At 35.1% G+C, this 17430-nt stretch overlaps 2 protein-coding genes across 3 annotated transcripts in view; one reads left to right on the top strand and one right to left on the bottom strand.

Moving 5' to 3' along the window:
- AK3 (adenylate kinase 3) overlaps nucleotides 1–17430 on the top strand; it is a 467912-nt gene that overhangs the window by 98640 nt on the left and 351842 nt on the right. The window lies entirely within an intron of this gene.
- Nucleotides 1–17430, bottom strand: part of JAK2 (Janus kinase 2) — a 117172-nt gene that overhangs the window by 44298 nt on the left and 55444 nt on the right. For both annotated transcript variants that reach the window (XM_069576481.1, XM_069576482.1), the window contains exons 5-6: nucleotides 12976–13093; nucleotides 3120–3265 (exon numbers count right to left, since the gene is read on the bottom strand). In XM_069576481.1, coding sequence (XP_069432582.1) covers nucleotides 3120–3265; nucleotides 12976–13093 — 264 coding nt within the window. The remainder of the gene's footprint in view (nucleotides 1–3119; nucleotides 3266–12975; nucleotides 13094–17430) is intronic.

The raw sequence follows: 17430 nt of genomic DNA, 5'->3' as shown, positions 1-17430 counted from the left end.
GATTTGCTTCAGTACAGTGATAAATTATTTATCTAATATTAAAAGGTCATGGTACCAAAGACAAACAAAAAAATAGATAAATTAGGTTACTTCAAAATTTAAATTCTTGTGCTGCAAATAATACTTTCAAGAAAGTGAAAAAAAATCCACAGAATAGGAAAAATATTTGCAAATCATATATATGAGAACCTACATCAGGAGACTTGTATTCATAATATATAAAGAACTCAAATATATTTATAACTCAATAATTAATACTGAATTGTACAATTAAAACAAGTAAACTTTATGTTATATGAATTTTATCTCAATAAAGCTGTTTTAAAATAGCATGGAATCTTATATTGAATGTTTAGTATCTATACAGTTTTAAAAGTAAATGAAAAATGAAGCAGAATTTTGCAGATGCATTTATATTCTGATAAAGATAATCAAAGAAATACAATTACTACACATTCACTGGTTTTAGGACACTAGATTAAATAGGCAGGAAAAAGAATAAATAGATGATGCAATTCCTGACCTCAAAGAAACCATAATCTATAATGTGCCAAGACTTTTACAATATCATGTCTCCATAATGTTCCACCATAGCTTAAGTCTAGAGTTGGCTTCATATTTAAAAATTCATTTTCAATGGCTCAAAGCTTCTCTGTTCTTCAACTATGTCCCTTTCAATTCCTTCAGTTTCTACTGACAACATCTAAGACACTCACTGTGTTCTACTATGGTCTTGCTACACCAGATATTCAACAAATAGTTGTTAAATGAATAAATGAATGAACAAAGGAATGAGTAAGTTATTATCCTAAGAGGTGTTTGTCTGGATTTTAATAAAGATCAAGGCCTTACTGGAAAACAGAAACATTTTTGTTTTTTCTTTAGATGTTGGAATCTTTAAGATAACTTGAGTGAGTTCCTGAAATCATTCCCTATGGCCGGCCTACACCCTTAGATGTAGTAGACATTAAGGACTAATAGCACTAAGGACTAATAGACATTTGAAAACAAAACAAGAATACCTAAAACCAAAGAGGGAAACATAGAAACTGATAACCTGCAAACTGGGTATTTAACACAAGGGCAGTCATAAAAAGAGGGACAAAAGCCAGTTACTGAGAGAAGGATTTCTAGGAATAAAGAGAATTTTAACCACATTCATGACATATTCAAACTTATAATCAGATAGGTATATATAATATGTAAAACAAATGTTTAGTCTTCAAACTTCAAAAAAAAAATTAAAGCATCCTTACAGTAGTCATATATAGCTTCAAAAGGAGTAGAAGTCTTATAGCCATTAAAGCTGGGCAATAGGAGTAGCATTTCAAAAAATCATATTAGACATGACTGTCAGAATTCAACATGCAGAAGAATAATTCTGAGTCTGTGGATCACATGTCTAAGAATCTGCTGGATGTGTTATAACATGAATAAGGCCTAAGGAGCTAATGTAAAACCTGACAATAACTGATAACACTGTATTATATAACAGAAACTTGCTAAAGGAGTAGAATGTAAGTTCTCACAATAAATGAATAAAGAAATATTTATGTGAGGTGATAGATACATTAATAAAGAGGGAACAGTTTTACAATATATAGGTAGATGTACACTTTAAATACCTTATAATGTTATATGTCAAGCATACAAAAATAAACTCAAAATGGATTTTGAATTAAAAGTCTAAATGAATTAAAAGTCTAAATGTAAGACTGCATACTATAAAATTCCTCAAGGAAAACACAGGCAAAAAATACCCTGACATAAATCATAACAGTATATATTTTTTGGTATTCATCTCTTAAAGCAAAGAAAACAAAAGAAAAAATAAATAAATGGGACCTAATTAAACTTAAAAGTTTTTGCATAGCAAAGGAAACCATCAACAAGATGAAAAGACAACCTACTGAATGGGATAAAATATTTGCAAATGAAATGAATGATAAAGGATTCAGTTCAGTTCACTCAGTCATGTCCGACTCTTTGCAACCCCACGGACTGCAGCGCGCCAAGCTTCCCTGTCCATCACCAACTCCCGGAGCTTGCTCAAACTCATGTCCATCGAGTTGGTGATGCCATCCAACCATTTCATCCTCTGTTGTCCCATTCTCCTCTTGCCTTCAATCTTTCCCAGCATCATGGTCTTTTCCAATGAGTCAGTTCTCAACTCATATATACTCAACATCAGAAAACCTAACAACCCAATTAAGAAATGGGCCTAAGAACTGAATAGACATTTTCCCAGAGAAAAAATGCAGATGGCCATCAGGCACATGAAAAGATGCTCAATATTGCTAATCATCAGGGAAATGCAAATTAAAACTACAAAGACATGTCACTTTGCACCCACCAGAATGGCTATTAGTAAAAAAAAAATCATACAAATATCAAATGTTTGTGAGAGAGGAATGTAGACTGGTACAACATTGTGAAAAATAGTATGGAGGCTTCTCAAAAAATCAAAATTAAAATTAACACATGACACAGCAATTCTACTCTTGGGTATAAATGCAAAAGAAACAAAAATACTAATTTGAAAAGATACTTGCACCCAATGTTCAAGCAGCAGTGTTTACAATTGCCAAGGTATAGAAGCAACCCTGTGTCCATTAACAAATGAATGGATTAACAAGATGTGGTATATACACACATACACACACAATGGAATATTAACTCAGCCCATAAAAAAGAAGGAAAATTTGCATTTGCAGCAAAATGGATGGACTGGCAGTGAATTATGTTAAATGAAGTATGCCAGACAGAGAAAGACAAATAGTGTACAATATCACTTATACGTAGAATCTAAAAAATACAACAAACTAGTAAACATAACAAAAAAGTAGACTCACAAATATAGAAAATGAACTAGTGGTTTCTGGTGGGGTGAGGAGGAGGAATTCTATAGAGGTTGAAGGGAAAAAGGATTATTATGATAACATACAAAATCATTTGTTTGAAACTTCTGAAATCCTAAAGCACCTATGGAATTAAAATTTTTTTTCATTTAATTTTTAAAAAACACCAAAAAATAAATACAGGCAAACTGGAAAAAAACAAGTAAGTTATACAAAAACTATAACTAGTCATACTCATATGGATTTGCATAAGAAAATTACCTGATAGAGCTATAGATGTCCAGTGGCGTTTGATTCTTTTCTTTGGCTATTCTCATCATATCTAACACTGCCATCCCAAGACATTCTTCCTGTGTTTCATGAGTCACGGGTACTTTTATCCATCCATGTAAAAAATCATGCCGCCACTAAAGTAAAAACAAAATATAGAAGAAAATACTTAAGTTTCACTATCACATTTTAATCTATTATTATATTTTAATCTATAGCATAATTTTCAGAACATATACATTTAACAAGGTCAACTCCTCCCTTGATTGTGAAACACTTTGCCATAAAGTTTTAGTCTAAGTTCTTTTGCAAAGATTTAAATTAGGTTCCCAATTATCAGCCTATTTCACTGATTCTACCTTCAAACTGTATCTTCAACATCAAAATTACCTAAATTAGAATAGGTATTAATCAATTAAATATGCACTGAGTTCCAAATATGCTCAAAGTATTGTACTAAGGACTGTTTTGGCTACAAAGAAATATAAGATGTAGCCACAGCCTCAAAGGAGACTAAACTGTAACCAGGAAGTGAAACAATTGAAAAAAAAAACATTACAATGTCAGACACTGTATAGTGAGTACCACACAACAGATGATTTAGGAACTTAAAAGAAGTTGAGATTGTATCTAGCAGCAGTAACTAGGAAAAGTTTTGCAAAAAACATGAAAATTTCATGTATTCTTTGAATATGAAGAAATTTATAAAATATATTTATTTATTTATTTATTTGGCTGCACTGGGTCTCTGTTGTGTCACACAGGATCTGTGGCTCAGCTGCTGCAGGGCATGAGGAATCTTAGTTTCCTGACCAGGGACTGAACCCATGACTCCTGCACCCCACAAGGTGGACTCTTAACCACTGGATCACTAGAGAAGTCCCGGAAGAAATTTTTGATTAACACAAAACAGGATGCAGAAATAAAAGAAATGACACAAAAAGCAAGCACAAGGCATGTTCAGAGATGCAAAGTAGTTTGGTTGGAGCAGATAATTCATGTAAAGTGAACGAGCGAATTAGGCTTGGAAAAGCAAGTTGGGGTCAAACTACAGGTACTCTTCAACAACTGGATTCCAGAAGCAATAGAGAACCATTTTCTTAAATGTATCCATTTCATAAAGTATCTTTTCTTAAAGCATCATGCCTGTTTCACTGGTAGAAGCAGCAATAACACAAGGACTTTAAGAAAATAGTGCATTCAAGGAGACTCTTGAAGAGGCTGCAGTAATGGTTCAAATATGAGAGAGTAAGGCTTTGCTGTATAGAAGAAAAAACACTAAAAGAGTCTGAAAAACCCATTAACTTTGTAATTATATGTAAAAGAATTAAGAAAATGGAAAAACAGAAATTCTAAGATTTTGATCTAGACAATTTAGGGACACAGATAAAATTAGACTAAATATGCAATGGGAGCAAGGTTAAAAGTACCAGTATTCTAAAAATAACAATTTTCTTTATAAGAAAGGTAAAAGCCATAATAATGGCTGAAATACCAACCAAGGCTTAAACTAAGAGAAAAGATCATCCATATTTTATACACATATCTCCCTTCTTCCATATGATAACGTCTCATGAAATTAAGTTTTACATGAATTTAAAAAATAATTTTATTTTTAAAAATTAATATGCACTTAAAAGTAGGAGAAAGTAGGGAAAACCGCTAGACCATTCAGGTATGACCTAAATCAAATCTGTTATGATTATGCAGTGGAAGTGAGAAATAGATTTAAGGGACTAGATCTGATAGATAGAGTGCCTGATGAACTATGGACGGAGATTTGTACCACTGTACAGGAGACAGGGATCAAGGCCATGCCCATGGAAAGAAATGCAAAAAAGCAAAATGGCTGTCTGAGGAGGCCTTACAGATAGCTGTGAAAAGAAGAGAAGCGAAGAGCAAAGGAGAAAGGAAAGATATAAGCATCTGAATGCAGAGTTCCAAAGAAGAGCAAGGAGAGATAAGAAAGCCTTCCTCAGTGATGAATGCAAAGAAATAGAGGAAAACAACAGAATGGGAAAGATTAGAGATCTCTTCAAGAAAATTAGAGATACCAAGGGAACATTTCATGCAAAGATAGGTTCGATAAAGGACAGAAATGGTATGGACCTAACAGAAGCAGAAGATATTAAGAAGAGGTGGCAAGAATACACAGAAGAACTGTACAAAAAAGAACTTCACGACCCGGATAACCACGATGGTGTGATCACTCACCTAGAGCCAGACATCTTGGAATGTGAAGTCAAGTGGGCCTTAGAAAGCATCACTACGAACAAAGCTAGTGGAGGTGATGGAATTCCAGTTGAGCTGCTTCAAATCCTGGAAGATGATGCTGTGAAAGTGCTGCACTCAATATGCCAGCAAATTTGGAAAACTCAGCGGTGGCCACAGGACTGCAAAGTCCGTTTTCATTCCAATCCCAAAGAAAGGCAATGCCAAAGAATGCTCAAACTACGACACAATTGCACTCATCTCACACGCTAGTAAAGTAATGCTCAAAATTCTCCAAGCCAGCCTTCAGCAATACCTGAACTGTGAACTTCCTGATGTCCAAGCTGGATTTAGAAAAGTCAGAGGAACTAGAGATCAAATTGCCAACATCTGCTGGATCATGGAAAAAGCAAGAGAGTTCCAGAAAAACATCTATTTCTACTTTATTGACTATGCCAAAGCCTTTGACTGTGTGGATCACAATAAACTGTGGAAAATTCTAAAAGAGATGGGAATACCAGACCACCTGACCTGCCTCTTGAGAAATCTGTCTGCAGGTCAGGAAGCAACAGTTAGAACTGGACATGGAACAACAGACTAGTTCCAAATAGGAAAAGCAGTACATCAAGGCTGTATATCGTCACCTTATTTAACTTGTATGCAGAGTACATCATGACAAACTCTGGGCTGGAAGAAGCACAAGCTGGAATCAAGATTTCCAGGAGAAATATCAATAACTTCAGATAATGCAGATGACACCACCCTTATGGCAGAAAGTGAAGAGGAACTAAAAAGCCTCTTGATGAAAGTGAAAGAGGAGAGAGAAAAAGTTGGTTTAAAGCTCAACATTCAGAAAACGAAGATCATGGCATCTGGTCCCATCACTTAATGGGAAATAGATGGGGAAACAGCAGAAACAGTGTCAGACTTTATTTTGGGGGGCTCCAAAATCACTGCAGATGGTGACTGCAGCCATGAAATTAAAGACACTTACTCCTTGGAAGGAAAGTTATGATCAACCTAGATAGCACATTGAAAAGCAGAGACATTACTTTGCCAACAAAGGTCCGTCTAGTCAAGGCTATGGTTTTGCCAGTGGTCATGTATGGATGTGAGAGTTGGACTGTAAAGCAAGCTGAGCGCCGAAGAATTGATGCTTTTGAACTGCGGTGTTGGAGAAGACTCTTGAGAGTCCCTTGGACTGCAAGGAGATGCAACCAGTCCACCCTAAAGGAGATCAGTCCTGGGTGTTCTTTGGAAGGAGTGATGCTAAAGCTGAAACTCTAGTACTTTGGCCACCTCATGCGAAGAGTTGACTCATTGGAAAAGAGTCTGATGCTGGGAGGGATTGGTGGCAGGAGGAAAAGGGGATAACAGAGGATGAGATGGCTGGATGGCACCACCGACTCTATGGACGTGAGTTTGAGTGAACTCCGGGAGTTGGTGATGGACAGGGAGGCCTGGCGTGCTGCAATCATGGGACCATAAACAGTCGGACAGGAGTGAGCGACTGATCTGAACTGAAAAGTATATCTGGTAGCTAACTTTCAAATTGGAAAATATTTTTGTATAAGAAAAGAAATATACTACCTAAAAGGCACAAACCATGAAATAACCAGTAAGTACACACATACACACACCCACCCAAAACAAAGGCCTCAATATTGATAAGGCAAAACTGACTCACAGAGGGATATTTCTTTTTGCTCAATTTCAAATACTAATTTCGTCCCACTTCTGCAAATAGGCAAGTAAATCATTCTTGATTTAAAAAAGCCAGATAACCAAAGGCTAGGTAGATTATTTTTAATAGTTTGCTTCCGTTTCATATATTATATGGGACCAGAGTATAATAAATTCTGTTTATGAGAATATCCTGTGGAACTCATGCCCAAAAGGCAATAAACATATGAAAAAATTAGTGCAGTGCTAACAACAGTGCTAACAACAGAATCAGCCAAATAACCATTAGAAAAAAGTACAAATGAAAGAGTCCCAAATGCCAAAGCATATAATGCCAAAATTTTAAACTAGCCTTCTTAACCATCAATAAAACTGATTCACTTAACTGACTCATTTAATTAAAACTGTAGAAAAGTAGTTTCTCATGTAGGCAGCTGACATTTGAACCAAGAAATTTTATCTACATTCAGCCAGGAAAAAAGAAAGAAAGAAAGAAAACAGTTATAGTAAAAAATTAGCTATATTTAGTCTAAAACATGCATAAAGTCTAATCTGATATCAATATAATCTAAGAATAAGTAACTATTACCTTATTTATTTTCTGGGCATGGATTTAGAGAAGTAGAGATACTAAGTAATAGAAAATTGCATGTGGTAGTGTCCAGACACAATAGGACTCTATTATGAAATTATTTTGCCATCCTAGATAAGAAAAATCCCTTCTAGAAAGATAAAATTGGAAATCACCTATCATTTTTCTAGATCAAAAGTATGAGATATCATAATACTAATATTATGGTAATATAGCTCAATGAATAGTTTAGGAAAACCTGGCCTATCAATGGGACTTAACTAGCATGCCACCAAATAAACCATATATGCATAACAGATGAAATAATACAATCATAAAAGCAGCAGAAAGTCATAATTTCATAGTACCTTATTCTCAGAAGCTTGTTTCTCTTTCCTTAATGACTACTGAAACAAAGGGAGCTACGTAAAAGTTGGTTAACAGTCAAATGGTTTTGACAAGAGTGCCAAGACCATTCAACAGAAAAAGAATAGCCTTTTTAACAAATAGTGCTGAAAAAACTGGATATCCACATGCAAAACAATAAAGATGGACCCTTACCTTACAGCATATAAAAATTACCTCAAAATATAAGACTGTCCTTACATGCAGGTGACATGACACTACATATAGAAAACTCTGAAGACTCCACACAAAAACTACTAGAACTAATAAAAGAATTCAGCAAGGTAGTAGGATATAAGATTAACAGAATTTGGTTGCATTTTTACACTAACAGTGATATATCAAAGAGCATGTTAAAACAAACTTGCTTTTGAAACAAAATTTTATTTTATTCAAAAAAATAAAATACTTAGGAATAAATCTGATCAAGGAGGTAAAAGCATTATATGCTGAAAACTATAAAACATTAATAAAGAAAATTAAAGATTATTCAAAGACACAGAAAGATATCCTATGTACTTAGAATGGAAGAATAAATGTTGTTAAAATGGTCATACTACCCAAAGAAATCTACAGATTTATTTAGCACAATCCCTTCAAATTACCCATGACGTTTTTCACAAACTAAAAGGAATCATCCTAATTCTTCTGGCCATGCCATGCAACTTTCAGGATCTTAGTTTCCCAATTGGGGATTAATCCCAGGACCTGGCAGTGAAAGCACCAAGTTCTAACCACTGGACTGCCAAGGAATTCTCAGATAATATTCAAATTTATATGAAACCATAAAAGACCCAGAATTACCAAAATAATCCTAAGGAAAAATAACAAAGCAAGTGATCCTAAGGAAAAAGAACAAAGCAAGAGTCATAACCCTCCCAGACTTCAGACATTACTACAAAGCTGCACTAATAAAAATGGCATGGGACTGGTGCAAAAACAGATATACAAATCAACAGAACAGAATGGAGAGCCCCAAAATAAGCCTACACACCTATGGGCAACTGATCTTCAACAAAGGAGACAAGAATAATTGGGAAAAAGTCTCCTCAGCCAAGTAGTATTAGGAGAGTTAATAGCCACATATAAATCAATATTAGAACACATGCTCATACCATACACAAATATAAACTCAAAATGGTTTAAAAACTTCAATATAAGACATGACACCATAAAACTCCTAGAAGAAAACATAAGCAAAACATTCTGACATAAATCCTACCTATGGTCAGTCTGTCAAGGCAATAGAAGTAAAAAAGTAAAAATAAATAAATGGGACCTAATCAAACTTACAAGCATTTACATAGTAAAGCAAAATGTAAACAAAACAAAAAGACAACCTATATAATGGGAGAAAATACCTGCAAATGATGCAACTAACAGGCTTAATTTCCAAAATATACACATAGCTCGTACAATTCAATAACAAAACAACAAATAAACCAATTGAAAAATGAGCAGAAGAGCTAGACATTTCCCAAAGAAGACATACAGATGGGCAACAGGCACATGAACAGACACTCCACATCACTCATTGTTGGGCTTCCCTAGTGGCTCAGATGGTAAAGAATCCGCCTGCAATGCAGGAGACTCAGGTTTGATCCCTTGGTTGGGAAGACTTCCTGGAGAAGGGAATGGCTACCCACTCCAGTATTCTCGCCTGGATAACTCCATGGACAAAGGAACAATGCAAAACAAAAATACACTGAGATCTCACTTCACATTGGTGAGAATGGCTATCATTAAAACGTAATAACAAATAACAAATGCTAGAGAGTATGGAGAAAAGGGGGCCCTCCTACACTGTCGAAGGGAATGTAAGTTGGTACTGCTACTATGGAAAACAGTATGGAGGTTCCTCAAAAAAAACTAAAAACAGAGTTACCATATGATTCAGCAATCTCACCCCTGGGCATATATCTGAAAAAAACTGTAATTCAGAAAGATAAAGGTACCCCAATGTTCACAGCAACCTATTTACAAGAGTCAAGACATAGAGACAACCTAAATCTCCCCTGACAGATGAATGGATAAAGAAGGTATGGTACATATATACAATGGAATACTACTCAGCCATAAAAAGGAGTGAAACAACGCCATTTGCAGCAACATGGATAGATCTAGAGATTATCACAGAAGTGAAGTAAGTCAGAAAGAGAAAGACAAATACCATGTGATATCCCTTATAAGTGGAATCTAAAATATGAACTTATCTATGGAACAGAAACAGACTTGGGCATGCAGAACAGACATGTGATTGCCACGGGGTGGGGGAACGGACTGGGAATTTCAGGTTAGCAGATGTAAACTAGAGAATGGATAAATAACAAGGTTCTACTGTATAGCACAGGGAACTATATTCAATATCCTATGATAATCTATAGTTGAAAAGAATATGAAAAGTGCGTGTGTGCATGCTAGGTCTTTTCAGTTGTGTCCGACGCTTTATGACCCTATGGAGTAGCTCACCAGGTTCCCCCATCCATGGGATTCTCCAGGCAAGAATACTGGAGTGGGTTGCTGTGCCCTTCTCCAGGGGATCTTCCCAACCCAGGAGTCAAACCTGCATCTCTTGTGTCTCCTACATGGTAAAGCAGGTGGGTTCTTTACCACTAGTACCATCTGGGGAGCTATGAAAGAGTGTATATATGGATATATGAATCACTTTGCTGTACAGCAGAAATTAGCACACTGTAAATTAACTACAATTTTAAAAAAAAAACCCTGAAAACAGATCAAAGATCTAAATATAAGAGCTAAAACCATAAAATATTTATAAAAAATAAAGAGGGAAAGCTTTACAATGATAGATTTGGCAATGATTTCTTGCATTTGACACTAAAAGTATAGATAACAGAAGGAAAAAATAGATAAATTGCACTACATCAAAATTTAAAATGTTCGTGCATCACAGGACATAGTCAATAGTGAAAAGGCACTTCACAGAATGGGAGAAAATCACTGCAAATCATATATCTAATAAGGGGTTAGTAGCCAGAACCAGACAACAACAACAAAAAAACCCCCTAAATAACCTGATTAAAGAAATGGGCAAAGGACTTGAAGAGAAATTTCCCCAAAGAAAATATACAAGAGGCCAATAAGCTTATAAAAACGCTCTACATAATTAATCATTAAAGAAATGCAAATCAAAACCACAACATGAATGTCACTTTACACCTATCAGAATGGCCATTATCAAAAAGTGTTGGTGAGGAACACTTGTGTGCCACTGGCAGTAAGGTAAAAACGGTGCAGCCGCTATGGAAAACAGTATAGTAGTTCCTAAAAACATTAAAAATAGAATTACCATATGATCTAGTAGTCTCACTTCTGGATATATATCCAAAAGAATTAAAAGTAAGGTCTCAGAGATATCTGTACATTCATGTTCATTACAGTATTGCTCATAAGTACCAAAAAGTAGAAGCAAAGCAACTCTCCAGAGACATGAGCAAACAAAATGTGGTATATACAACAGAATATTACTCAGCCTCAAAAGGAAGGAAAGTCTGACACATTCCAAACACAGATGAGTCTTGAAGATACTATGATAAGAGAAATGAGCCTGTCACAAAAAAGCAAATGCTGTATAGTTCCACTTAACTGAGCTCACCTGGAATAAACAAATGAATAAAGACAGAGTAGAAAGGTGGCTGCCAGAGGTCGGGAGAAGGAAACAAAGAGGTACTTTTTAATGGGTAAAAAGTTTCAATTTGGGAAGATGAAAAATGTTCTGGAGATGGATGGAGGCAAAGGCTGCACAATATGAATTCCCTGAATTAAAGCACTGCTTTGATCACTAAAAAATGGCTGAAATAATAAACTTTATTAAGTATATTATATCCCTTCACACAAAAAAATGTCAGTTGCTCTATACAGCAAAAAAGAAATATTCTTTAATCTGTTGCTCATAAACAACTATATCTACTACACATCTTAGAAATGTGAGCTATGAGGATCTGTGAGATTACTTCCCATGATATTAGCAAATCTGATTTAGAACTTGACTGGATACCTTGGGAATATCAAGAGCATATCTTTACATAAAAGCACTAATTTCTTTCTTTACTAACTACTCCTCATTCTTGCAGCACATAGACTCAAAAGTAATTTAATGCCAAAACATTTCAATTACTGTTTAAATCAAGGTTATAAACAAGAAAGCATTTTAAAATGTTCTAAAATACCACAAAAATCATACAGTATTAATAAACAAGTAACTGGAACACAGTTTTTAGGCTAAGTATCAACAACTAGCTCCCCTCCTGTGAGGGACTACACATACTACTGTACATTGATAGTTCACTTTTTATGCAGTTACTGACTTTCTTCACATTTCGCTACCCACTAATAAAAGTCTGAAACTGTTTAGGAATTTCTTTAAAATCCCCCTAAAGAAATTTCACTGTCCTATATTATGGCCACTTAGGTCTACATGAATCATGCTGTAAAACTCAGTCTAAACTTTGTAAATTCTTAAAATCATTTAAAGCACTAAAATAAAAAAGAAAATTCAAAGGGCCAACTCTAGGAATCTTTATAAATTAGCATCTATTATCCATAAGCCATGGGCTTCCTAGGTGGCATCAGTGGTAAAGAATCTGCTTGCCAATGCAGGAGACACAAGAGATGCCAGTTTGATCCCTGGGTCAGGAAGATCCCCTGGAGTAGGAAATGGCCGCCCCCTCCATTATTTTTGCCTAGGAAATCCCATTGACAAAGGAGCCTGGCAGGCTACAGTCCACTGGGTCGCAGCAAAGAGTCGGATACGACTTGGCACACATGCACATACATCCGAAAGCTAAGGGATTAAACATTAGTGATGAAAGACTCAATTTTGTTACCTCTCTGCACCTGCTATGCATACAGAGCATCAATTTTCCCATATGCAAATAATTTCCAGATTAAGAAATATACTATACAGCAAGATATTTATAATTTAACACATGTACAATGAAGATAATATAATCATACCTGAGCAAAAAGGTAAGACATGACAAAGTCATCAAGAAGAGGAGCTTCAGCGCCTCGAGCTATTCCATGTCGATAGGTTCTGTTGCTGCCATTACAATACCAGTAAGGAAAGTAAAATCTACGAGACAGTTAAAATACTCAGTCAGCCTCCAAACAGTTCTAAAACAGATATACTGTGTATATATAACCAGTTCCAGTCTACCAAAAGGTATTATCCCATAATCAGAAAACACAACTAAGAGTGTTAAATATAAAATGAGGATAAAAGAAAATACGGGTAAAACCACAGTAATAATATAGGCAGAAAATATAAGAAACATAAGTTTAAAATTCATAATCTGCCTTCTTCAATGCACAGAACATAGACGCAATAACAGAAAATAGAGGAATGTAGAAATAAAACATTAACAAAAAAATTTTAATGTAATTCTAGCAATATCAGTGGAAGAATGTGAAAATGTTAAATTTGGTGTGAAAACAATTGTCTTCTTTTTAAAAATGGAGATTACATTAAAAAGAATGAAATAATACCACTGGAAACAACTGCTGCTTCTTTTAAGAAATGGCGATTACATTAAAAAGAATGAAATAATACCACTGGCAGCTACATGGATGTACCCGGAGATTATCTTATTAAGCAAAGCCATAAAGAAAGAGAAAGACAAATACCGTATGATGTCACTTATATGTGGACTCTAAAACATGACACAAATGAACTTATCTATGAAATAGAAACAGACTCACAGACATAGATAACAGTCTTGTGGTTGCCAAAGGGGTAGGGAGTAGGGGAAGGTTGGCTCGAGAGTTTGCAGTTAGCAGATACGAACTATTACATATAGAATGGATAAACAAGGTCCTACTGTATAGCACAGGGATATTCAATATCCTGTAATAAGCCATAATGGAAAAGAATATGAAAAACAATATACATAAATATGTGTAACTTGAATCACTTTGCTGAACACCAAAACTAGCACAACATTGTAAATCAACTACACTTCAATTTTTTTAAAAAATGGATGTGACAAACTTGTCCTTCAAAGAAACAAGAAAACTTCTATACTGCTTTCACAGCTCTATTGAGACATACTTCTTTAAAAGTTAAATGTTTTTAGTATATTCAAAGCATTGTACAAATATCACTAAAACCTTAGAACATATTTATCTTCCATAAAAGAAATCCCATTCTCACTGGCAGTCACACCCAAGCCACCCATATCTACTCCCCAGCCCTAAGTTACTATTACTCTGTCTCTATAAATTTATCTATTCTAGACATTTTATATAAATGGAATCATATAATGTGGATTTTTCTACCTTCTTTCACTTAGCATAATGTTTTCAAGGATCACCCATATTTATAGCATATGTCAGTACTTCATTTCTTTTTATTGCCCAGTTAGATTTTCATTGTATGGATGTATCACATTTCGATTAACCATTCATCACTTTATGGACATTTGGTTTGTTTCCACCTTTTTGCTGTTGTGAATAATGTTGCTATTAATAATCATATACAAGTTCTTTTTTTTTCCTGAGGATGTATATTTTCATTTCTCTTGCATATATACCTGGGTAGCACTGCTGAATCCTATGAAATTTTATGTTTATCTTTTTAAGGAATAGGAAAACTCTCTTTCAAAGCATTTGGATTATTTTATACTTCTAACAAAAATGTATGAGTGCCCCAATAGGTCACACCCTTGCCAACACTTGGGTGGAAGAATTTAAGCTGAATTTTTCTGTGGTACTGCCGACTCAGCATTCATTTTGTTTGCTCAAGAGTCCCATACGGACTTTAAACTGACATTAATCCCCACACAAATGCATGCTCCAGACAGAAATCTGCAGTCACAAGCAATTACAAGTTCCTGATACGACTTCCCCAACAGCCTTTGTGATCCACAGTCATCCCTGCCTCTCCATGCCCATCCCTATATGCCTCTTCAGTGGACGCCCATATGGCTTACCAAAATCCAGCTCTTTTGAAATGAATCTAGCCTTAGTCCAGGAACCCCAAAGCACTCACCCACAAACCCTAATAAAGGCATGTACTCCAGGGCTGACTATCTGCAGTGTGCCTTAACTTTTCCATGTGACACCCTAAGGCATGCTGGTATGTCCTCAAGGACCAGTGAGGAATAAACTTTTCTGCTTCAATTCCTTTTGCAGTTTATTGTTGAAATGTGGCTCATCATCTGGTACCCCGTGTCCCACTTAATAAGAGTTAATTTGAAAAACTGATAATCACTGTCCATCTTTTTAATGCTTGCCATTCTAGTGGGTAAATGATATCCCATTGTGGTTCTGATTTACATTTCTCTAATAAATAATGATGTTGAGTATCTTTTCACATGCTTATTGATCCTTTGAATGTTTTCTTTAGAGAAAGGGCTATTCAAAACTTTGCCCATTTATTTTAACTGGGTTATTTGTCATTATATTGAGCTGTTAGAGTTCTTTATATATTATAGATATAAGGTATCTGTCAGATACATGATTTACAAACATTTTCTTCCATTCTGTGGCTTGTCTTTTCACATTCTTGTCAGTATCCTTTGATGCACAAACATACTTTGATGAATCCCAACTAACCTATTTTGTTGTTGTTGTTGTTACTTAAGCTTTTGGTGCCATATTGAAATACTGCCTACTTTAAGTACACAAAGATACAGTCCTATGTTTTCTCCTAAGGATTTTATAGTTTTAGCCACTAAATTAAGGTCTGTGATCCATTTTAAGTTACTTTTTGGTCAATGGTGTGAGTTGGTGGTCTAAGTTTGTTACTCTACATGTGGATATTCAGTTGTCAAAGCATCATTTGTTGAAGACTATTCTTTCCCCATGAATTGTCACGGCACCCTTGCCTAAAGTCTACAGCCATAATGTGAGAGATTATTTTTGGACTTTCAATTTATTCCATTAATGTATATATCTAACCTAAAGTCAGTGCCACAGTCTTAATAACTATGATTGTGGACTAAGTTTTGAAATAAGAAATGTGAATCTTCCTACTTTGCTCTTTCTCAAGACTCTGATTTTTCACAAATTTTATGATTATCTGTCAATTTCGGGAATAAAGATTTATTATAATAATAATAAATAAATAATAATAATAAATAATAAAGATTTATAATAATTTTCAGTGGAGATCACACTGAAAATAAAGCTTAATGATGGGAATATCGCCATATGAAATCTTCCTATACACAAACATGAGACAGTTTTCTCGAATTTCTTTCAATGATATTTTATATTTCTCAGTACACAAATTCTGTAATTCTTTTGTTAGGTTTAAATCAAAGTATTCTTTTATGCTATTGTAAATGGAATTTTATTAATTTCACATTTGTACTATAATTCCTAGCATGCTGCTACTAAGTTGCTTTAGTCGTGTCTGACCAGGCTCCCCCGTCCCTGGGATTCTCCAGGCAAGAACACTGGAGTGGGTTCCCATTTCCTTCTCCAATGCATGAAAGTGAAAGTGAAGACGCTCAGTCATGTCCGACTCTTCGCGACCCCATGGACTGCAGCCTACCAGGCTCCTCTGTCCATGGGATTTTCCAGGCAAGAGTACTGGAGTGGGTTGCCATTGCCTTCTCTAATTCCTAGCATACAGAAATACATCACTTTGAATTTCTATCTTACAACTAGGCTGAGCTCATTTATTAGTTCTAATAGTTGATTAATTTCTTAGGATTTTGCATATACTAGATCCTAATATCTGGGAATAGAGAGTTTTATCTCTTCTTTTCCAATATAGATGCCCTGTATTTCTGTCCCTTGACATATTTCCCTGTCTAGAATCTATTCTACAGTGTTCAACAGAAGTGCTGAGAGAAGATATTCTTGTGTTGTTTTTGATCTTCGGAAGAAAGCATTAAGCTTTTCACTATCAAGTATTAGATTAGCTCTGGAGTTTTTCACAGATCCTTTATCATACTGAGGAAGTTCCAGTCCATTCCTGTTGTGTTTGGTATTTTGATTAAAATAGAATATTGGATTCTGTCAAAAGTTTTCTTCTATGTTTATTAAGATGATCATATGCTTTGGCTCTTTATTCTAATATGGTACATTATACTGATTTTGAGATGTTAAAGGAATATGCTAGGATAATCTCTACCTGGTCAATATTTAATCCTTTTTATATATAGGTGGATTTGGTTTGCTAGTATTTTCTTGATGATTTTTACACGTATGTTTATAAAGGACATTGGTCTGTGGCTTTCTTATTTTTTGGACTTCTTTGTCGGGATTTGGTATCAGGGTAATGGTGAACTTACGGAACGAGCTGGGAAGTGTTTCCTCCTTTTCACTTTTTGGGAATAACTAATAAGGGTTTCCCTGGTGGCTCAGATGGTAAAGAATGTGACTGCAATGCAGGAGACCTAGGTTTGATCCCTGGGTCAGGAAAGATCCCCTGGAGAAGGAAATGACAACCCACTCCAGTAT

This window comes from Ovis canadensis, chromosome 2, assembly GCF_042477335.2.
Source record: "Ovis canadensis isolate MfBH-ARS-UI-01 breed Bighorn chromosome 2, ARS-UI_OviCan_v2, whole genome shotgun sequence".
Classification (NCBI taxonomy): domain Eukaryota; kingdom Metazoa; phylum Chordata; class Mammalia; order Artiodactyla; family Bovidae; genus Ovis; species Ovis canadensis.
The sequence above is the reverse complement of the archived record's forward strand: the minus strand, read 5'-3'. Positions and strand labels throughout refer to the sequence as shown.